Source organism: Takifugu rubripes, chromosome 3, assembly GCF_901000725.2.
Source record: "Takifugu rubripes chromosome 3, fTakRub1.2, whole genome shotgun sequence".
Lineage (NCBI taxonomy): Eukaryota > Metazoa > Chordata > Actinopteri > Tetraodontiformes > Tetraodontidae > Takifugu > Takifugu rubripes.
Window position 1 is genome coordinate 4,846,801 of NC_042287.1, and position 24,776 is coordinate 4,871,576.

The following is a 24,776-nucleotide window of genomic DNA, read 5'->3' on the forward strand; positions in this document are numbered from 1 at the left end:
TGTTTGCAAGGAAAAAGAGGCGATGAGAGAGGGATGGAAGCGGTTTTATTTAAGAAGGATCAGAAGGAATCGGTTCCATGTGAAAGTGAGACAGAATTAGGGACTACAGATAAAGAAAAATGACAGAAAGGGAAAGAAAAGAATGGATCTACTCAAGAAGACAAAGCAAAAAAGTGAGATACACAAAACCAAGACCTATAAAAGAGGGTGGAGATGAGTGACAGTGTGAGGTATGTAAAAGACAGCAAAAAGAGGGATGAAAGAAGGTGTTGCAGAGATGACAATCTAAAAATACCGCAGGATGGTGGAGGCCGCTTTAAGGGAACGAGGGAGAGAATCAGGAGGATTGAGAGAGAGAGAGACATACCAAGGTGGAGGAGGAAAATATGCAGCTTATTAAAGGAAGTGGGCTGGAGATGGAGAGAATGAGCAGTTGCAGCTCTTTCTTTACTATCCTCCTGAGAAATCTTTGAGTAATATGTTGCAGAGGAAAAACATTTTGCTTACCGCCTCTTAAAACAGGCTTAACTAGGGGGAACCAAAAAGCACCGTGGAGAGATTTTTTTAAAAAAGGCCATAGCTGGCGGCGTCCGATTCTGCTGAGACCGTGCACAGGACTGCTGTTTATCACCTCATTTGAATAACACGCGATAGTCGGTGGAGGTTAATTCGCACACATGATGTGGATTTTGCTCCAGTACAAAAGAAAGTGCACACACAAACACACACCGTAAGTCAGGTATGGTATGCATAATTAAACAATATGTGTAATATAATAAGTGTTTGACTACAAAGACAAATAGAAATGTCTTTCAGCTTGATTTCAATCAGTTTATCCACAAGGAAAAAAATGGGTTGTGTACATTTCTGCAAAATTCTTAATCTTAACTCAACAACTGCAATACTAAGAGCTGAAGATAATGTCTGTCTTTATTACTTCTTTATTAATTTTATTATATTATATTATTAATATATTACTTTTCTATTGTAATAGAAAGACTGTAGATTCTCTGCAAAGAATACCTTATTTTCGCGACCATAAGGCACACATAGAAGTCTTAAATTTTCTCCAAATTGGACGGGGTGCCTTATAATGCGGTGCGCCTTATGTGTCCACCAAGTTCCAAAATCTGTAAATGCTTTTCGGCTTTCGCAAAAGCCATTTCGGATTCATTTCAGATACAGAAGCTGATGTACGTGAGTACATTGCTAAATACACGCTAGTATGCATGTTTTAAGATAGCGCACCGGTATGTTTTACAGTGCCCACGCCCTATAATCTGCTGCGCTTTATGTACCGTATTTTCCGGACTATAAATCGCACTTTTTTTCATAGTTTGTCAGGGGGTGCGACCTGTACTCCAGAGCGACTTAAATAAATACATTATTACAGAATTTCACATGTTCGTTATTTTCACTGACAACCACAAGAGGGCGCTCTAGGCGTGTGTACCTGAGGAACGAGTTCCTTTAGCGATGCAGAAGAAGAAGCGGTGCTTCGTTTATGGAGTTAGACTTGATTGTTTGGTAAACTTGATGATGTTCTTTATGCTAGTTATCTGAATAACTGTTAATATGTTACGTTAACAAAGCAGACACGTACTCAGTTCGTTGTGGGTCATGTAGCTGAATATGTTACGTTAGCATACCGTAACCCTATTGCTAATCCATGCTAATTGCCTTTCAAGATGAAATGTATGTTCTTGGTCTCGGATTTTATCAAATAAATTTTCCCCTAAAACGCGACTTATATATCTATTTTTCTTCTTTATTATGCATTTTTTGGCTAGTGCGACTTAAACTCCAGAGCGACATATAGTCCAGAAAATACAGTATGTGTTAAATACAGACTGCGCCTTTTAATACGGTGCGCTTTGTGGTTGCGAAAATACAGTAATTGATAACTGGTTTCTTCCGGTTCATTGGAAAAGGAAAGAAAGAAAGAAGAGGCTTAACAGAGATCCTAGCGCACACATGGACACAGTTTGTTATCAGGAGGTTATCACAAAATCAAGCCTTGGCCATTCTGGCGAGGAAGTGAGCAGGTGCCAGCAGGCATACAGTGAGACAGAGAAGAGAAATGGAGAAAATGTCAAACTGTCGGGCCTTTTCTTGGCAATCTCACTGCGATGTCTGTCTGAGATAAAAACCTTCTGTCATCATTAGAGAGGAAATCAGACAATTATGTTTGCATCAATACATCCCAATCTCTTAGGCAAATACAAGGAATTTAATTGAAACGAGAATTCCCTTTATTACACTGCTACAAAGCTATTTGTTTTATGATATTTTCCATGTCTGACTTATAGTCCAAAGTGACTTACAGTGAAAGACAAACAAGCCACTGTGCAATTGTCCTCTAATTACAAGATTCTCAACTGATCTACTGCCCAGCCAGTTATTTTGCAATTTCCTCTCCTGAGCCTTCCTTATCCTTCCTATTATTATTATTATCATTGGTATTGATGATGATGGTGCACTTCATTGAAACAAATCACCTTTCAAAAAGGTGATATGGGGCCAAAGGAAACATTAAATGTGTTTGCTGCACTAACATCATTCATTAACATTTTGTCATTAGTTAGTCTAACATGATGGTTGATTTAAGTTTTGAATGGAAGCTTGGAGAGCGCTCCTGTTTCTGTGTGTACAAATTAATGAGTAAAAACTTTTTTGTTGCCAATTATCCCCCCTGGTTCAAAAGCCAAAAGTATTGAGAAGTAAAAATAGCAAGATTCTTTCCGATAAGCTTATGAAGAGAAGGTAGATCAAAATAATTTTAATGATTGTTGGCTGCTGGATGCCTATTTCTCCAATTCCAAACTATAAAATGTCCATCTTTAATAGTTTAAGTCAAATAAATGACTTAAGTCCACTGTTGTTCAAAGCTAAAAGCTTTGAACACATCTAGCGGATCATCTGTAGTCTAAGAAGAAACCAAAGATTAGGTTTTGGGACGCTTACGTGTTTCTCTCCTTCGATTCTCTTGTCAGCCAGTTGAACACCTTCCAGGTACTTAAAATACAACTCCATCAGTCGATCAACCTGGAGACAAAAATATGAAAAAGGGTCCGTTTAAAGACAGCAAATGTAAGATTTGGCCTGACTGAGCATAATGAACACAAATCTAAATCATTTAATCTGCATTTTAACATATAACATGAGAAGGATAGTGACTCTTATATAGTGTAATGACTTTCGTGACTGTCACGAATGAAGAGTTTTGTAGTATGAGACATGTATTATTGACAAGGTGACGACAAGCCTTGTTGAAGTCAATATTGTATTGAGTAGAATAAAAAGTAAATGAAGTCTGTAATTGTGAAAGTTTTTTTTTTTTAATTATTGCTGCCACATGATATAGTAGTATTAATAATATTGCTATTAGGAATCTCTTACTTACTCCTAGATTTAACAGAATTTAACTTTCTGTATAATTAAACCTTTCTTAGAATTACGCCAAAAACTGATAGACACTCATGTATGTTTTTTTTTAATAAATCAATTTTAAGATCCAAGCAATTACAATTACTTAAAAAAAAAATGAATACATGATGAACTTTAGTATAAAACCAGTTCCTGCAATTGAATGGTGATGTGCAAATGTGTAAGGATGACGAAGAAGTAAGCAAAGTAACCCTGCACAAACTAACCTTCTCGCAGTCGTTTTCTGTAAATTTATTGTGGAGCCTGGTTCTCTGTTGGGACTTGAGATTTCTCAGCATGGAGGCCATTATGGAGCAGACGTGTTCTGACAAAAGACAGTAGGGTGGATACATCAAAACACACAGCAAAATGGTCAAACACCTCTTCATTCACATATATAAACTTTCTTTCATTTTGTTAGCCCTTTACAAAATATCTTTAGGACAGATCATAATAATTGGCAGACACAGCACCTGGCCAGCTGAGCAAATTTAGAAATCAATTTTAATTTGAGGGCATACGCTGGGATGGGAATAATAGACTTAACTGAGGCATACATAATTGCGGCATAATTACCGGGACATTTCTCACGGTGAAAGAACGTCATCTCTGACAGACCTCGTAGGGATTATGGTCTGCACAGAAAACATTGGTGCAACTAAGACGAATAAGGTGAGTGCTGAATGTTTTTCTGTTACTCATACCCTATATTTAGTCCAAGTCTGATAATGTTCGTGACAATCATGGTTCGGTATTTTTCAAATATTAAATAAAGAACAGACTGCGACCAGAACTTTATGCTGTAAAACCCCAGGTACACGAAAAGTGGGGGCAAATGTAATTGGACTTTATCAACAAGAGGTCAATATTCTCTCTTTTGCAGTTGCTAAGCAACAAGAGCACAGGAATCAAACCCTTTTCTGCTTTTTAAAAAGGGGTTGTGTTTGCTCTCAGCGCCCTTTCTGCAATCCTCTAAACCACAGCGTGCTTGTTCACAGGAATTGAAGGCTGACAAATCCATAAAGCGTAAAATCTGTGGCGACTTTGACTGATAAACAAAACAAACATTAACATGTCTATAACGTTTTTCATCAATTAAGACTAAAAGACAACTGTTAGTTCCTACTTCCCGATGAATACCATTAAACCTGTTGAAAGAATTTTTTGGATGTCCTGTAAAACAGCTTCGTGTAATGAAGGAAATAACAGTTCTAGAGAAACTGCTCGTTGCTGTAAATATTGTGTACATTGAGTGAGTGAGTGAGTGAGTGAGTGAGTGAGCGAGTGAGCGAGCGCCATCTAATCTAGTATTCATTATTTATCCAATCATTATTGGGACCAAACATTGCTTTTCACCTGAAATTTGAACGTTAATGTTTAGTGTCACTTTTATGAAAAAAGACAGCAATATTTATAGAGTATTGTAAGAGACAAAGAAACATAGGCTTAAATTGGTGCTCTACTTTTCGTTTGTTGGTTTAATGATATGGAGGATACCGTAATTTCCGGACTATAGAGCGCACCTGATTATACGCCGCATCCAGTAAATTTTAAAGGACTAGCAACTGCTTTTTGTCCAAAAAGGATGCTACATAATCAAATGGTTGCAACTGATAATTGATGTCATCACCTTTCTGATATGCCAGAGACTATAGCTGTCTGTGGAATGGGCTCTACATGCAGTTTAAAACAGCCACTGCTCTGTTGAGATTTTTGCTAAATATGAAATAGCTTTGTGGGAACAATCTATGTAATACATGTACATGTACTTATTTTCCCTCTACCAGTCATTTAGGCGAAGTCTCATATTTGACCCAGGTGGATCGAAGGTACTAAGTTAATGTGCAAAAAGATTCATTTTTTGAGTGACCCGTTTTCAGATCGGTGCTACTTCACTAGAAAACAGATTTAGGCTTGGTCTACAGGGATAGTCTGGCTGTGCCCCGGGGAGCATAATCAGACTGCATGCACCACAAGTTAGTCTATCAAGGTTTGCTGAGACACCTCTGACTGCGTGAAGAGATGGATGGATCTGTAGTTTAAGTGGCCCTGAAAAAGGCATCAATCCAAAAATATGGGTGGGTGGATGTTAAATAACACGAGGACCTCCATAATCAAAACAACTCCTGAAATAAAAAATAAAGCAATCAATATCATGTGATATGGAAGCTGACTGACCGCTATCAAGGGCCAGCAGCTGGGTTGGGAACGCAATTCCGTGAAAAAATTAGGAGGATCTAACACGTATCACGTTCCTTTTATCTCAAGACTGGTGACACTGGTCCACCCAGAGGCTGAAAAAGAGCTGTCCAGTGCACTGATGACTACACAGACCTGGACATTGGAGAAAACAAACATTTGCTCTATTAAAGTGCACGACTCCACACGGGACATCCACTTCCTCTGGAGAGGACTCAGCTCTTCACCTGCACCTTAAGGACAAAGGTCACTCATTAAAAGACAGCACCTTAAAAAGTTTAGTCAAAGAAAACTGGTGTTTGAAAGAGGGGTAAAAGAAGCCATCTTTGTCACGCTATAGAACAACCATCCTTAAATAGAAGGAAGGTTACAACTAGAAACCTCCTAATCACAACCCTGTAGTGCGTGCTCTCCCCAAACAGGTAAACAGCCATTCAAACCTGGGTGCAAACACTCCACTTTCACATTGGGCGTGCAACCTTAAACCTGATAGGCATTACAATCACAAGGTTTCTATGAGTCTTAAACTGGCGACCTTTAGCGACAGCTTGTCATATAACAAACTTGCCAATGAAAACCAATCAGCCCTCTGCTCTAACAGAATTGCGGGGCTTCTGTTGGTTGAATAAGCAAAACGTCTTCCAGTTTCCAGCTTCACAGATGGAAGTTGTATTTCCTGTTTTCCCTCCGATTTTAATTAGAACTCACTGCTCCACAGTTTTAAAAACTTTTCATGTAACCCTAAAAATCCTCAAGTAAATTCTAAATACAGAATAAGTTTGCAGAGCTGGGAAAACAATCGCCCACACCAGAAGAGAGACCAAATGTGAAAATGTTAATTAGACACATCTTTATGGAGGGGTCTAACAGTAACTCTCTCCCTCTGAAATGCACTATTAATAGGATTACACAGCATGACTCAGATTACAATCAAACTTGTTTCACGTAAGATGTTGCTGATCTCTATCAGCACCAAAGGCACTCTGTGCTAAGAGAAGGATGATCGAATGAGAGCTGTGCTTTTCACTGAAATATATCGTCCGCATTTCATCATTAAACCCAGATAGATGAGGATTCCCTTGTTACAGGCACATATCTAATCATATATACTTGGCTGCACAGCCAGACTTTCTAAATCCATTTATTCATATCAGAAGACAGATACTAATGATAAATTAATAGGTTGATAAAATTCTATAATTTATCTTTATAATGAAACTGCCTCTAGAAAGCCTTCCAATATGATTAAGCTAGGCTTTTTCCATCTTCCCCTTCTCTGTATACTTTGAACAGAACTTCAGAGCCAGACACAGTGGGGCTGGCTGCTGCTCTCATGCTTTAATCACTATCTATTTGAATACATTCATTTGAAAACACAGGTCATGTTAAGGCCATTCTCCATGCTTGAAGGTATTTGTGTGGCCCTCAAATGTGTACCAACAACAAAGGCCTCATTGCTGCTATGCATGTTCTGTCCAATAAATAAAACTTACTTTCACATACACACAAACAAATGCACTTATATAGACTTGGATCAAACAACTCTGCCTCACCGTGCAAATTAGTTGTTTACTTCTGTTGCCTCTCAGGCTCACTCGCATCATTAACTTCCTAAATATAACAACCAGCTGCCACCAATTTCAATCATATGATTTCATTTTCACTGGTAATGACAGAGTATACAAACCAATAAACCGAGACCCTAAAAACAACTCAGCAAATGGCAGGACATGACCAGAACTTTCCTGAGTAGAAAAACTCAAACTGATTTGTTATTCAGATTTCCCTTGATTTTAATTCTTTTCCCTATCCCCCATCTTTCCCCTCTCTAATTAGTCCATTCTGAATACCCCAGCAATTGCAGATTGGAACTCCGTGATTCCCAGAATGGATTTCTCGGGGATACATCTTGCTGAGTTTTACAAAGGACAGCCTTGCAGTCACAGTATGAGGGAGAGCATTAAAAACAGAATGACACAGGTTTCTACTTCCTAATTACTTTTGTTTGACATGGATGATTGTTAATTAATCTACAGTGTCATTGTGTTATTCTGGAGAACCACTTGATTCACACCATTTTCAATTAGCAGTTCTAAAGGAGAGCATACTCAATATGCCTCTTGATGACAGACATATCATTTTGCCTGTAGCTGTTGGAAAAACCAGTGAAGAAGGGTTGGAGGACTTATAGCGGCTGAAATTAATGGGAAAAAAAACAATGCAAGCAAAATCTGTCCAAAATTAACAGCCTAACGTTTTGCATTTTTGCTGGTTCAAACAGACTTAAACAAGTTTAGAATGCAGATGAAGCTGACAAAATATACATTCAATTACATTTTTACTATAAGGTATTAATATAATGTGTATGTTGGGTTTAAAACCAAATTGCCTGAACATTTATGAAAATAATAAGCGTGCAGTAAACATCCAGGGTGTAACATCAAGGACCAAAGAACGATATGGTAGTCTGCCCCCCTTCCTGGTTCCCCCTTGTGAACCGATAGGGGATGCTGAGGACCAAAACGTTTTTCTCCATGGCCATATCCATAAGTAAATCCAGTTCAGAGATTTGTTGTAAGCCCATTAGGAGTTATAGTGGGGAAAAAGGGGATTTGAAGGGGATTTGATTCACTCCGGATTTTGCAAGTTTTCCTAAAGAATGGAGAGGTCTGTAATTTTAATTTTAAATGCCCAGTTCAACTGTGGAAGATAGAATAATAGAATAGAACTTGTTAGTATAAATTTCACTGGCTGTGGAAGAAGGATGAGTACAATCCCAAGAATTCCATCCCAACTGCGAAGCATGGGGTGGAAACATCTCGCTTGGGTTTTTTTTTCCCCTGCAACAGTCCGAGCAACCGCACCGTGTTGACTAGAGGATGGAAAGGGCCATGCATTGCGAGATTTTGGGCCACAACCTCCTCCTCTCAGTAAGAGCACTGAAGATGGGTCATGGCTGGTTCTTCCATATCATTATGGAAGAATGGGCCAAAATCGCTGTTACGGTGCACGCAAAGCTGCTCAAGAGCTACTGTTCTATTGTCCCAAATACTTACTTCCTACAATAAAATGCAAATTAATGATTTAAGAATCATAAAATTTGAGTTTCTGGATGTTTTTTTTTATTCTGTCTCTCACACTTGAATGAAAATGGAAATCAGACACCTCTCCATTTTTTGTGAGGAAAACTTGCAATATCTGTAGTGTAACAAATTGTTATTTTTCCCACTGTAAGCACTAAAATTATGAACAGACTATAGCTCACAATATTAAGTGTGTGTTCCAGTCGGGTTTTTTTCCCCCCATTCTAGGAAACTGTAAAAACATGGATGAGCAACACTATATATTGTAACACTATATACAAGTAAAAATATGCTGTAAAACTATTGAATATTTTATAGTACCCAAGAACATTATTCATTAAGTAACTGCAGCAGCAAAGAATGAAGGCTTAGCAAATAGCTGCAGAGTTAAAAGGGCAGGAACATGATGTGGATTTCAAGACACAATACCACTCTAAACATCACAGGAATATATCGCTTCCAGGGTATACATCCACATCTGTCTTTCAAGCGTGTGACAGAGACAGGGCCTCTGACACACAGGGGGGTTAAGTGTTGGGATGGGTTATCTTGCACACTCCTCCCCTTCTGCTTGATGATGTCAAAGGTTAATTCATCTGTTCCCTAGTTGAGTTAGGACACAAAGGCAGGCAATTTGTTCCTCTCCGAAGGGCTTAAAAGCTGCAGCAGATGAAACTAACTTAATTAATATAGACAGTGAGAGTGGGAGGGGTTCCACATTCAGGGTGTACAGTTGGTAATGAAGTGACGAGCAGAGAACCGCACAAGCTATCTTGGGTTCTTGTCTGAGCTTGTCTGAGCTTGCCCCAGCTTTTACCAAAGAGAGAAGAAAGGTTCAAGAGAGCAGACGGGAAAATCAATGACAACTGGATGGATAGCGTAAACTGACAGCAGCAAACGATTATGTCCACCTGTAGGAAACAGGTAACAGCAAATCCCAACAAACCAGACCCAAATACATCCAAGACTTTTCCCCAGTCCCCCTGAAAATGTCTTCTTAGGTACTGACCTTCATGTTCCTTCTCTGAAGTCCCGGTCTTTTTCATCTTTTTGGGAGTTTTCATAAAGAGTGGAAAGATAGTTCGTAAACCCAGGATGTCCACAAACTTATGACAGTTGTCTGCCCCCTCTGACCCGATCATTGCATGGTCCAGGACCTTCAGAGCACTGGTGCGGGATATTTTTTTTTCTCTGTGACAACAATTTTAAAAGGTCAAAAATTGTAATCATTATTATTTCTTATTATCATTGGTATTGTTAATGTTATTCATCATTAGTTATTATTCTTAAATGACATTAGGCATTAACGTGTATTTTATTTTTTATTTAAGATTTGTCCATTTTTTTCATATGTATCTTATGGGTGGTGTCTGGAAGTTTGATTCTATTATATATTATTTTCAGCATTCTACATAAAAATGTGAGTGTTTTTTTTCATACTTGCAGCCTGGCATATGTTTAAACATTGGTTCATATGCATTTTTTTTTGCTAGGCCAAATACTCATGCCAGTTGTGTATATAATGCACAACTAAAGTATATTTCAAGCTAATAAAAATTATATTGGTTTCTTTTTCCAGTCTGATTGCATTTTGTTTTTGTAAATCAAGGTCAATCCCAATTATTCAACATCAAGCACTCATTCATTTTATATTTTAAAGCTTTCAGTGCCATTTTGGAGCATCCCACCCAACCAGGATGAAAAGACTGAAATACAGCCACATCTCACGCTGGTTGGCAGTCATCCAGAGACAGACAGAGCCATACAGACACACTGCTAGAGTGTTAATGAAGAGAGGGCAGGGAATGTGTGGCACGGCATTTATGGTAAAAATCCAGTATTTTTTCCCTCTTCCATATATTGCAAGAGTGATGTTACAAAAACTAAATGCAAATTTAGGGCTTTGGGTGTTAAAGGAAGAAGTTTTACCCACCAATATATCAAAGGTTTATATCTTTAGCCTAAATGTCATCAAAAGTGCCATACAAAAACTAAAAATCACATTTTGCTCATACTTTCCACAGCATCATCAACATAGTGCAGGTTAAACATTTGGGCTCCATCTCAAAGCCTCTCAGGATAGACAAGTGTCTACCACAACGTTACTTCTCTCATTCCTACCAATAACAGTTGTGTTAGTGCTTTTCTTAGAGGAGGGGCACATATTCCTGACAGTTGAGTCTGCTTGTCCAGAGCATCGAACATTATAGATTGCAGGGAAAGCTGGGAATTGTACTTTCATTGTACTTTCTGAAGGAAACTGGGCAATTTAGATAGCTGACAGCTGACTTAAATCAACAATGGTGTTGTGAACTAAGCTGTAATTAAACCCAAAACAATGATGTGCCATGTGATCTGAAGAAGAATGAATTTGAAGCAACATGGTAATCCCAATGGATTTAGGTTTTGCCTCCAAAAAGATCAAAAGAGACACATGTAAAGGGCATCTTTTACATCAGAAATTATTCTGAAAGTATTTTTCATTAGATTGCTGGATAGTATCTAACCTCATAAATTTACAAATTGTAAGATTAAAATGCATCTCTGGTGTCTAATCAAGATCTGATTGCTCACTGATTGTGCTTAAATTAAAGCTACATCGGTCTCCTGTATTATTGGGCTAAAGAGCTGTCCAAGAGCAACCCAATCAATTGATTTGACAAAATGCATTTCAGTACAGTCTAAAGTGTGGAAGAAAAAGAATATTTAATACTTTTCCGCTTTAATGATATAACTCTTTCTATATGGAGACGCGCAGAAACGCCGATTTGGGCCATTTTTGTTAGCATTTAAGTCTTCTAGTTCATTTTTATTGTATGTCCTGTGACATAGCTCGTCTTAGCCACTCGCTGATGTTTCTTTGGGATTTATTGTTTATTTAAATAGCTTAAAGAGCTGTGCTACTAGTAGTATTGTGATTATAAAATCAGCTGTGGAGCTACAAATGAGGATTCATCACACCATGAAAGGATTCAGAAAAAATATTTTTCAAAATAATGTAAGAAGAACCCTGAACAACAAAATTGATATCAACCTTGAGGTAAAATCAGTTAGTAAAATGCAGTTGTGAAGCAAGCCTGTGCACCTTTGCCTTCACTCCTTGTATCATTAGAAGAACACAAGAGAAAGAACCATGAAAGTGAGTTAAGGGAAAATGGGAGAAGCTGCATTATAAAAGGTTTTAAAGCACACTAACAGTTCTTTTGTGTTGATTGAGCATTACACATCAAAAAATACACATCAAATTTGAATGTGGGTCCATCCAATGAAATCTTGACAACTTGTGGCATGTTCCAGTCTCACCTGAGCATAAGATTCATGAGCTGAAGCCCTTCCCCTCGGAGGAATCGCTCCCGATTGGCTGACAGCATCAGGCAGGAGCACAGAGCATCGAAGAGGTTCTCCATCATTTCCTGTTCCTCGGCTGTGGACGGGTTGTGACGTTTAAATACCTGAGAAGGGAAGCAGAGGGAAAGTGTGCTTAGAACGGGGAGGAAACTAGGTCAGCTGTATTCATGCTGGATAAAAAGGAAATTCATTAACAGACAGCAAATGCTTTAATAAGATGTTTGCTGGAATAGGTGATGAAAAAGATAAAAATGTTTGAAAAGAGTTAACAGTTTCAAAACAAAAAAGAGCAGGAAGATACAAATAGCCAATAAAATGCTTCAATAGTCATTGAAATGTGATAGAAGTTTTAATCTGAGGCTACAGACCAAACATTATCACAACGAGTTTGAAATGATGGCATTTACTACAACTGATTTAAAATATGAAGCAGGATGATGCGAACGTTAAAATATAAAAACAGAAATCTTACTGATAATTGTTGTAGTAACACATCAATACCATCCATCTCACCCAACAATTCTCTGGTATCTGCAGGAAGAACAAGACCGTAAAATATGAGTACAGCAACCGCATATGAAGCAGATTAAATTGAGTTTGAACTAGTAAGGATAAGTGACTGACAATGATTTATAAAACAAAAGCTATAACAGTTCTTTAAAACAAATAAAGCCATTTGTTTTTTTTATTTTTAACGGCTTTAAAGTTACCACCGTTGCACATTATGGTGCTTGGTGAATTTAGTATGAGGAAAGAAGAAAACCAAAAAATATTGAGGAAAAAAACAACAAAATTGTACAGCGGTAAGGGGAAAATAATTCCAAGACCTAGGATAACATTTTTTAATGTACCCTTGATAACAAGAATATATAAATGATAGATATCTGAATTTATTTCCAAGTACTTAAATTAAAACTGTAAAAACTATCTAAGTGTTAAATGTTGGGAAAGCGCTTAAAGTCAAGTGTCTATGCCTCAACTGCAGCCCCATTAGCTTATTTACCAAATATTGTAGTGGACCAAAATGATTAAAACTACTACTACAACTAACTACAAATGTGCAGTAAAATTGCGCTATCTTCTTCTATCACTATCTCTGTGCAAAATTTTACAGACTTAACAGTATCACATATAGTACAAAGTGAGTCTTTAAACTACAAAACACATTAGTGACAAACTTACTGTCATTGTTTTGAAGTAAGATAGCAAGGATTTCACTGCAATACAACTTGTTGGCATCAAATGGCATCTTTGCCTTAGGGAAGATACAACAGAGCAAAGTAACAAGAATTTAAAAAGTGAATGCAATATCATTTGTTTTCACAAAAACACAAAGAAAATCAGCAGATAACAGCATATTAAAATCCTCAATGTGAGAGTTTTGAATTTTATTTTAAAAAAATATGCTAATTTGAGGTTTCTCAAGATTTTTAGTTACCTTGAGTTACCATCACATCCTGTAATTACCTTGATTCTCTTGAGCAGCCACTGCATGAGCCCCTGCTGAGCTGCCTCGGTGCACAGACCAGGTCTGAACTCTGCCATATTTTCTATAATTGCTGAGAAATGGAAAAAAAACAATGAAGCTGAAGACGCACTAGACACAAAATACACATTTGGGGACATTTGTGTTGAAATGTTCAAAGTGATTTACTGATCTGGGGTCAGGCCGTGGGATTCCGGAAAGCGCCTTGAAACAATTTTGATTGTAAAAGACACTATATAAATAAAGATTGATTGATTGATTGATCGATCAAGGATTTCTATGCATTTTGTTTTTCATAATCAGACAAATTTTAGATGAGCAACAATGAGACCAATACGGCCACTTTTCAAGCTAAACTACATCCAATGTTAAAGATGCCACATGATATCTCCATCACAGCAGATTGTCTCAGAAGGGGACAACAATAATTGTATGGTGCTGCTGAAAGGAAAGCCTATGGGACAAAAGAAGGGAAAATAGAGAGGAGGAGGTGGAGGAAAGGCAAGGAGGCACAGGAGTTGCAATTTTTGGCAATTTTAAAATAAAAGGTAATGAAGATAAATTCATGACAGCATATATAACATACAGTTTAATAGAGAACAACAAATACAAACGCAACATCCAGACAAAAAAAGACAAAGGATGGAAACTAAAAATGAAATACAAAATGTGATGGAGAGGATGGGTGCCGAGGGAGAGAGAGGAAGGGCTTTTATCAGTGATTCAAACAGAGCAGACAGAGAGCATCCTGGAGGACAGCATGCTCAGAGCAGAGAGCAGCCAAAGCAGACAAAAGGCTTATTCAAGCTTGGAGAGTTCCCTTGATAACAGACATTCACACACAAGCACACACATAGACAAACTCAGATGGCTGATGCATAAATGCTGCTCTCACTATATGACCGACACTTACAGACACAGAGCCAAACACACACATAAACCACTCTCCAGACACTTAGCCTTAACCTGGCAACAAGAAGGAAATCATCTCAAATAACGCACTGAACACAAACACACAAACAAAAATAAATTGGATTCATGTGGGGTTCGTAGAGAGTGCATGACTTTGACAGTCTGCCTAATCTTTGACCATGTTTCTTACTTTATAAAGCTATTAAAATGTATTGAGTCACTTATTAAAAACATTCACATAATTAATTGCTCATTTTCATGCTTTGGGGTGGCGGCAGCTCAGTCTGTAGTGGACTGGCCTGAAAAACGGAGGGTTGTTGGTTGAAGAACCAGCGTGAACAAAACATGGAAGATGTTCTGGTAGCAGGGGGAAGAGCAAGGACGTCTAGGTACCCGCTTGAGCAAGGTAGCGAATGGTCCTGCAGTGACCTAAGGACTTGTCCAGAGGTGTACCCTTCCTTCGCCCATATGCAGCACCACCTCATGACCCAAAAAGGGATACAGCAGTCAAAAAGAGAAAATTTGATGTTTTATTACATTTAAAAAACTACTTATCTTAGTCAATGACAATTAAGAGACTATGAAAAAGTAGGAAAAAATATGCTAACATACGTATATTGCTTAATAAAACTGAAAATCCCCATTTTATATCATCTTTTATAAATAAATTATAAACAATACGATAAACTAAGATTGCTTTCATAAATGGAGGTTTTAATAGTATATTTTCATCAATTAAAAGAGTTTGTTAATTTTCTGTGACCACCCTTTTCCTTCAAAACGGCATTTATTCTTAGATCTTCTGTGTATGTAGGTCTCCATAAATCTTTGTCTGTTTGTATAATCCCAAAATAATTCAATGACGTAGAGCCCCCTAGCTGCGGGGGACACGCCATCATTTCTAGGACTTCCTGCTCATCTTTACATTGAAGGACGTTCCTAATGAAACCGACTAGGAATGTTGGGAGTCACTGTCCTTCTACAAAATAAAGCTGGAACCAAAAATGCATCCTTGGCAACATAGCACGATAAGAATTATATGCTTGTATTTCTCAGCATTGTGCCAAATCTCCGACTCTATTCACAGAAAAGCATCCTCAAACCCTGCAGGTTTGATTATGGCTCAATGTTGCCTGGAGATACTCAAAATTGCACCACTATCCAGACTGTTGGAAAACAAATAGCCATCTGCTACAGCCAAATATAACAAATTTGACTCATTGTTTTAGAACAGCAATTGCCATTTTTTGCACTGCAAATCAAGTCCCTTGGCTTTGTTTCCATGTGTGAAATAAAATAATGCAACTCTTCCATGAAGACCACTCTGAAACAGGTGTACCTGGGTCCCACTGGTTTCTCCCAGTTCTGATCTGGCGATGCAGCTACACGTCTTTCATTTAAAGGGAAATAAGCTTGATGCATTTCTCATTAGCTGCACTCAGTTGACTACAACATCTCAGCATTGTTTAATGCTGCCTTTTGTGCTTCTTCAATGTGCTCTTCAGCATACCTTTCTTCACCTTTAAAGCCCAGTCTGCTTTGAAATCATTGTTTGGGGGGCACTTACTGATGCTGTAGCCTGCATCTTGTTGTGCTCAGTCTGGTCAGATAGCCATGCACAAATGAACGCTGACATGCTCTTCCACAACCTCACCTTGGTCACAGAATTTGGCTGCTCCTCCTTTTTCTATCTAGATGTGAAGTCAATCATTAGGAGTCGTTTGGTATAAATTGTTGCTCATGTGCCCGACTATGATCCACAAAATCCCTGATTTTCTGCAAGTGTATGTATAAGAAGTGATGCTGGTTTAAACCGTAGGAACACAAAATATTAAATTGATTTTTTTTCTTTCATTGGCTCACCTGTACGTTGATAAAAATGAAAAATGGTCATTGTTTTCAAAACATTAGTTTACAGCATATTTTCACACGTGCCTAAAACATTTGCACAGTACTGTTTATTCCCATATGCAACTTGAACTTAGTCATTACTGCTGTTGGAACAATTATTCTTGATGTCCCATTTATTGCCATAAAAGTCATTTTCCTTAAAAATTCATTCCTTTAACTATTTGCATATTGTTCATTTTCATAATCACATAAACTAACTATTAGAAATAAACTTTTTGTTGGTCAAAGTTTCACTCTTATCATCAACTATTCCCCCACATCTATGGGTTATTTTGTTTTTACAATACTTGCTTCTTTGTCCCAAATGTACATGCAAGACCCGCTGTTTGCAGCAGATGCCGAAATGAGATATTATCCATCTCCTCTTTATAGATGCATCAGTAGATGAAACACCAGCACAGACCCACGCACACACACCCACACTCACAACTCATGACAAACCCAAGATCTCAAACTTCCCAGTCTAAGGTTCATTAACCTTCCAGTCATTATATTGTTGCCTTTCTCTCCAGACACGCATAAAACATCATATTGGCTATGTAGATCATATTTTTAATAAAGATATGTTCAGTATGACCAAAAACTAGTCTCTGCAAAGCCTGCAGAATGCAGTGAAATCTTTCCCAGCTAGTCTTCCCTTATGTTTTAAATATAAATGAGTGAGTATGCATGATAAAAATCCTAACAAGGTAGGTGAATTTTTTATGTTGTTATTCACAGTGTGTTTCTGTGCCACAGTAAGGATATTCTTCAGCAACTCTGCTTAGGCTTTTTATCATCATATTTATAGAAGTGAGAAAAGTGTTGTTTTCCATTGTCTTTTAGTTTTTCTTAACCACAGTTGGATAAATGATGTAATAACTGTGTCCATGTTGTTATTCTTCCACCAGAGTCGAATAACCAATGTGATAAAAGCAAATATATTAAAAGGGGTTAACATCCAAAACACGAAGATAGGGTGTTATTCCTTTGTTCCCCCAAGTATTCGAGTTGCCATATTTAGTTCGCTGGAAAAAAGGTGGCATCGATTGCTTGAGATTACATCAGCTGCTTGTAATATGCAGCAGCATTTCAGTATAGTTAGGACTACTTCTTCATCTCACACTTTAATCTATAAAAGGTAATGTTGCTGTCTCTCACTTAGGTGTAATATTATCATATTACATGTAACTGAATTCTTATTACAGTATGAGCTTATCTTTAGTTCGTAATACTGGGCTATGTGGAAAATAATAAATGTCAAAAACTCTGGTTTGCATCGGCAGGTCATTGTCTTTCTGCTAACAGCTTCTTCTCAAATAAGCAAAGTGTCAGAAATCTATTCCATATAAAATGTATAGTTGTTCATTAGTAAACTTATAACGAGATCATGCTGTCCTTCCCACTGATTTCCAGCAATGTTTCAGCAACAAGCACATGATGGGAAACTATTTCCTGTGGAAAATAACAATTTGATATCAAAGCGGATATAGCTGAGAAAAGCCATAGTGAGAAATTATTTTGAAAACAAAAAATGCCAAAAATAACCTTGTACTATTTGCAGGTGGACATATTCTACTATATAGATGTTCACAAATCTCTCCAACAGACTGTAGGAATGAAATGGTCATTTTTCAGTTCATTTGCACATTTTGTGTAAATTAAAATTAATTATTAATTCATCTGTTTCAAAGTGAGTTTCCAAAATGTCTTCTAAATTTCTGACATTTACAACAGGCACGTTTAAATTTCTATTTTGCGGTATAGATGTAATGTCGCATTCTTTCATGTGACCGACCACAGAAGCACTGAGTTACCAACTTGTGGTGTTGTCATCAACTATACCGGTAATTGCTTCCATTTCAAACTAATGATACTTGTTTATAATGGGACATAAACTAACGATTTCTTTTTTCTTTGACTGGACTCATTATTCCAGCAACAGACTATAAGAAATCCATTTAATTGGGATTTATCTGAATGCACATGCTATTATTGAACAGTCATGCTCACAATGATGAGACACTAGATTAAATTCCAATTCAGTGATGCACATTTGAAATGTGCATAAGTACAAGTATTATATGGTTTGTAATATAACGTTTTTTTACATGTAAAATCATGCAGATTTAGATGAATGCGTGGATATATAGCAGCATCGAAGCCTCACAACTCATTTAATGACAAACAATTAAATAATGTTACACCCTTATCTAAACTATAAAAATACTCAGTATTATATAATAAATAATATTAAGGTCATATTTTGAAGAATGTTTGCTCAAGACATACAAACAGCTCTAAATATATTTACTGTATATCAAGACACTGTGGTAGCATATAACAAGTTAAAGAGAACAAACTGTGGTCCTTACCCAGTGTATTATGGACACCATCGCCTTCCTCCTTAACGGTTTCATCCAGCCGCTCCATATTTTGCACCAGCAAGGCCACCACCTGACCCTCCAACTATAGTATGTAAGATGAATATCAAATTAGACTTTGGAGAGAAGCTCATACATGCGTCTCAAACAGGAAAGAGAAGAGAAATTGTGTTTTTTGTGGGGTAGAAACAGTTTGGATTTTTTTTTTCTTATTTTGAATATCCTCTTGTATTTTCAGATAAAAGAAACATGTGCCCTCATAAACAAAACCTATACAAGCTGGTGTCTGACTGTAAACAGAGCAATACAGATGGGAAAAAGCACAGGGAAAAGTGACAAAGCGTTACGAACTAACAAAGATGACTGTGAACCATTTCTATTCACTTTATCAAGGACAATTGGACTGGTAACAAGTACAAAGGAGCCAGACACAATAAACCGAGAAAAAAAAGCAATGAAGTTTAAGCAGATTGCATTTATGTCATGTATATACCCTCCCAGTTTATCACAAACATGTAAAATACACTGCAGCCATCTTATTTTATAAATCAGTCTATGCAAGTATGCATGTATGTATTAAATTAGCTGTAAATTGGAAGAATCTGAAGGCAAGTGTGAGAGATGTATACTTTGGTGAAGTAAATTTGAAAAACACTGCCATCAAATATAAAATGGCATCAAGCACATCCAAGAAAACACATTGATCAAAGAACTGACATGGTGATCGCCGTAACAAAATAAGGATAAAACTGAAGCAGAGACAGAAAATTCATTATAATATGTGGGATGAAATGTCATAACCATATTTATTTCCATTTGCCAAATTCTTATTCTTATTATCTCCTAAATATAAATGTATTCCATTAAATTGCAAAATACATGTACTTGACAAACAGTAAAAGTAGCTCTCAGCAAAATCGCTGTAATATTGATTCACATAGGACAAAAATCTTCAGGATTGTTTTTTGGGTGATACATAGAGTTAATGTTATAAATAAGAGCTCATGAAAAGGCTGCAATACATACGCTGATACCATAAATGATGCATGACAAAATGCTTGACCACCACCTGATGTACTCACCAGAGCATCTATAAGAACCTCGGCACCCTCCTCACTCTCATGGAGTGTGTCAATATCTGTCAGCTCCTGCAGCAGGTCCACCACAGCTATGGCAACATGTTTTTCAAGTTAAGGGTGAATAAGCATCAAAGTATGTTGATCGGTTACACAACATTAGGGCAATAAATGGACATATGTAAAACCAATGTAGCAACCATCTGCTCAGCCTCTTAAAAAAATGCATTTTGTAAAATTAGCAACACATTTGACCTTGTTTGACTTTGTCTACCATTTCATCCAACTCATACTTACGGGTGCCATCATACTGTACAAAGTAAGAGAAATACAATTTTGGTTTTATAGCTGACAAAAACAGTATTTTAAATGAAAGGATATCAGTGTTTTCATGACTGAGAAGACCAAGCAATGACTGGACAGCATGAAGCTCCACCAGCAGATGGTAGAGTTCAGGAATTGTGGCAATTACATGCATTTCTTGAATAATGTCATTTAGATCCAACTCAGACTCCATGAACCTGGTAAAATGAGCAGGAAGGTTTAATTAGAGCTTTTCTGAATTGGTCTGTCATATCAACATGCACAAGAATTCAGTGACTACTCACTGCTGTACAAACTTTTTTGTGACAGTGAGGCTAATACGAAATGTTCTTTGCATTCATTTGCATTATATTTTGCTTATTAAAGATTAACCACATAAAGAGAAAATACTGGAAACAGTCTTACTTTTCTGGACTGTCTGGAAACTTTATTCTCAGTTCCTGATTTTTGTACGACCTTTTCTCAAAGGTCAGAATCATTTTCTTCACCGAACTCTCATCCACTGGTTCTGCCTGTTTGATTAGCAGGTAAAGAAAACAAAAGGAAATCAGAAGCTTTTCATAAGTCTGATGTAAAAAACAATAATGCAATGACACCAACAGCAAATCAGCTAGTATAACGATGTCATTCTCAGCTTTATTTTGAGTTAAATCCTGACAAACTTTGAAGTTCATGACAGTATCGGTATATTATGCTTGTCCCATATTGGAAGGGTATAGCACTTGCTTGCTATAAATATTTTCTTTTCTGGTGATACAGTTAATGTAGGTTTTTTTTAAAACAATGGACCTTAATCCATTTACACAGTTACCTTGTCCTTTGTCCATTATGTAAATATGATTATCACCAAGAAGACATTAGCATGGCTTCTGTTATGGTGCTTCCCCAAAGCTTTCAAAAAACATAGCTTTATTTTACATTATAACATATCTTTTAGGAAAAAACAAAAAACAAAATATAAATTAAATTTTAGCATTGTTTTTCAATTTTCTCTCTTAGAAACGCACAAATATTTAACAAAAGTAGCAGGATCAAATGCAAACCTAAAAAATCCAGACAATGCCACCCTACATGTTTAAGATAGACAATCAATTTTTCATATACATCCTACAGTTTAATTGTAATTAGTAATACAATTCTGTCAATACATCAAAATGTAGGCCTACATCACTGCTGAGATACTAACATCAATGAGCAACAGTTGCACACATGACAGACTGTTGCAAGACCCTTATTATTATCGGTGAACACTAGCTATTTAATAACATCTATGGCAATACTAAATAGTAATACATTTAGAATGTGGTTCTTTTCATGTGTAAAAAAAAAAGAAAAAGAATTGAACCATAAAAAATGTAAGATACCTCAAAACAATGCAAAATATAAATGAACGACTGTTTTGAACGGACAAAACTAGTTGAAATATTGAAAATATGTTCACCCACCTCTGGTTCCTCTTCATCCCGGTCCAATAGCTTTTCCAGGATAATCTTTTTTTCTTCATTCATCTCCTCATTTTCCCTCATTTCACCTCCAATTTCAATTGCCAATGATGCTGCCTCCCGGTATCTTGCACTGTGTCCTTTTTGATGCTTTCCTCCTCTCGATTCTTCGTCCCCTAAGGCTGCTCCTTTCTCCTCGGCCCTGGGACGCTTTGCTCCTCTGTCAGGCTTAAATATTAAAGCACATGGGTAAATGTGTTTCTTTAATGTCCTAATGAAATCACCAACAAACATGTTTGGGTTTAGCTAAATCCTAAATTCACATGTCCAAAAACGTTGACCTCAGCGACTTTGCTTGGGTTGCAATTCCCTTACATAAGACTTTACAAAACTTTTAGTAGAGATTAGTTCTGTATGAAGATTCTTTAATCCAGTGGCAACCTGCTGAAATGCTAACTGCGACAGTCATTTATGGATAAGAATAATCTACATCCCAATAAGTCAGCTGGCATTTGACGAGGTCTACGAGGAAGATGACACATCTGGCAAACGAACGCAATAAGAAAATAGCTTTGAAAACAAAGTAAAACTTTACATATTTGCAACGTTGTCTTATAGCAGCAAGCTAGCTATATCCTTCGCCTGTATCCGAAAGAGAGTTGCGTTCGGGTTTTTTAACAACGGTAAGCAGGATAAAATGTTTACCTGATATTTAAGAAGCTCTCCAACATCCATCTCTTCAAATCTTTCAAAGCCTGAGCGCAAAGGTACTTAAACTTTCGATAGTAATATGACACAACAACGGCTAACAGTTAACAACAAGCTTCCCGGCATACACACATGCTTGCCGTAAAGCGATTTTGTTCACTGTCGTAGCGAGATATTGTCGGAAACACTATTGTGAATGTCCATAAGACATACTGGACTTGGTATAGACATCATTTTTCAAAGAAAGAAATGTATAGTTTATATCAACGGGATAATGTATTATTTAATCTAATTAAAACAAATTAACAACCACCCAGGCTGGGTGAGCACGTACACACACACTTGATGAAAGAGGGGGACGTAGAAAATCGAGACAAATATAAATAATTAGAAATAATTTCAAGCAGCATAATGAAAATGCTACTGATTGAGAATTTTTCAGGTGTTTTGTTTATTTAGCATTGTGTTGTTTCATGTCTTTCCAGTTTAGCATTAAACATTTCCAAAATTGCTATTTGCATTGACCCCTTGATCTACAGCATATATTGTCAAATATTTTATTTCTGTAGCTTGCTTGCAATCCAAGTTTACACCCATTTAATATGACTGCCTGCTCATCAATTCCAAATAAAGAATTCCAGTTCATTATGGTACAATTATTTTTCTTCATTTTCATACCTTATACAACACAGACTTATATGCCAAGCTGTTTTATTGTTCAAGTGAGGCAGAAAATCACATTTTTAATGCGAATTAACAGGAAACATAGGAATTATACATGGTGTAGAAGGTTCCGTTGCCACTCTAGTGTGTGGTCAGTGATCTGTGACAGTAGAGCAATAGAGCCATTTAAAAGGAAGGTCTTTGCAAAGCAGTCAAGCTTGTCGTTCCTGCAGAAATGAGGAAGACGTCAATGATCAAAGGAAAGAAACAGGGTGAAATGAAAAGAAGCAAGATAGCTAGAAAGAAAAATTTATATGTAAATCCCACAGCTACACGGAGAGGAAGCGTCACTTAATTGGACTTTTTTTTTTTATGAAGTTGACAACTGTACTCAAGAATTTTACCCATATCAAGTGATAGGATTTTATTATATTATATAATAGTAGACAATAAGAATGAGCATTAAATACTTATTAAATCCTAATTCATCTTTCTACAGATTTTATACTGATTAGGTTCATATTGTAAAATATATCAGTTTAAACTATTTGCTGCAGGAGACCATGGGAAATGTCTTTTAATATTCATATTAGCAGGTTTTGTCTCAATAAAAACTATTATTGTGTCTTTTAGCTGGAGCATTTGGATTTTTACAGATCCATTTTTTTAAAAATTGTGTATTAATGGGCACCTTGAAATACTTGCCTAAACATAATTTGCTGTCAACCAACTTACCTTTATCCACTGTCGTCAAAATCCTGTGAAATGGCTATAGGATTTGTGGCTGGAAAGGCACCAACCCTTAAGCAATTTCTAAACATATGAATCCGCCATTTGCACATTGATCCGCACTCTCAAAAAAAGTTCAGCTCATCAGTACCAACACAAGTACCAAGTATTCTGCAAAAAAAGATTTAGTCACAATCAGTGAGGTGAGATGAGGTGAGGCAATCTACTGCCATTCATCTCATCCCTTTCCTGTATGTAAGCAGGAATATGCAAATGCAGCTTTTGTGATTGTAAAATTAAATTATCTTGATGATGCAGGAAAAAAAATTGCTTGCAGACGAATGATGAAATAGTGTTGTGAGAAAAACTGTGTTTTCTATTTTGCATCCATTTTCTCAAAATGACAATACACCCCCTTGCCAATTTCAGGACGTAAAGTTAATAGTGCAAGGTGGGTTGGACCAACCTGGGCATTGGTATGTGGCAGGTATGGAGGTCCAGACAGAAAAATTCTGCTTGGGGCTCTCTACTGAATGGATTAAGCTATTCTAACATGTGTGCCAGGTCCAAGGAATGGTGAGTGGACAGGCTAACAAGTTCTACCCTCCTGTTGGTCTAGGGCAGTGGTTCATTACTTTGTTGGAGGTACTGAACCCCACCAGTTTCATATGCGCATTCACCAAACCCTTCTTTATTGAAAAATAAAATGTGAGGTTTTTTTCAAATTCAAGACATAGTTACGTTTTACTGGTGCATTAAATGAACCGTGCACTAACCACAATGTGTTCAAAAAACAAAACCAGCAGCACTTGATTTTTACACAAAAGCAAAAATACTTACTGCAAATCACTGTGACGTCTGCTGTTACCTTTGAGAGACCAGTTCAGAAATGCGTGGCTTCACCTAGGCAAGTGACACTCTCAGATCATTTTTGCAAAGTCTGTTAATTTTCTCTGTTTTTATGTTCAGCATCCTCGAAAAGGTTGCTCGAGATAAAGATATGTTGAAACAAATGGTATAAAAATCTCCAGGGCTTTCTTTGCAATAACAGGGTACATTATGAAATCATATGAGTGGTGTGTGCCTTGACCTCCGTCAAACCCCTG

General features: G+C 37.0%; 1 protein-coding gene and 1 long non-coding RNA gene across 2 annotated transcripts in view; both read right to left on the reverse strand.

Moving 5' to 3' along the window:
• Positions 1-22,446, reverse strand: part of ctnnbl1 (catenin, beta like 1) — a 31,380-nt gene extending 8,934 nt beyond the window's left edge. The window contains exons 1-13 of the mRNA XM_003962995.3: positions 22,276-22,446; positions 21,574-21,798; positions 20,534-20,640; positions 20,186-20,325; positions 19,811-19,908; positions 18,720-18,813; positions 13,524-13,615; positions 13,239-13,311; positions 12,529-12,587; positions 12,012-12,160; positions 9,718-9,899; positions 3,654-3,751; positions 2,965-3,045 (exon numbers count right to left, since the gene is read on the reverse strand). Coding sequence (XP_003963044.1) covers positions 2,965-3,045; positions 3,654-3,751; positions 9,718-9,899; positions 12,012-12,160; positions 12,529-12,587; positions 13,239-13,311; positions 13,524-13,615; positions 18,720-18,813; positions 19,811-19,908; positions 20,186-20,325; positions 20,534-20,640; positions 21,574-21,798; positions 22,276-22,305 — 1,428 coding nt within the window. The 5' untranslated portion in view covers positions 22,306-22,446. The remainder of the gene's footprint in view (positions 1-2,964; positions 3,046-3,653; positions 3,752-9,717; positions 9,900-12,011; positions 12,161-12,528; positions 12,588-13,238; positions 13,312-13,523; positions 13,616-18,719; positions 18,814-19,810; positions 19,909-20,185; positions 20,326-20,533; positions 20,641-21,573; positions 21,799-22,275) is intronic.
• Positions 22,447-22,809: 363 nt separating this feature from the next.
• On the reverse strand, positions 22,810-24,503 carry LOC115249177 (uncharacterized). The gene is made up of 3 exons (XR_003887884.1): positions 24,137-24,503; positions 23,677-23,841; positions 22,810-23,168 (listed from the first exon to the last, which is right to left on the reverse strand). It is a non-coding gene; the product is annotated as an uncharacterized lncRNA (long non-coding RNA).
• Positions 24,504-24,776: the final 273 nt, after the last annotated feature.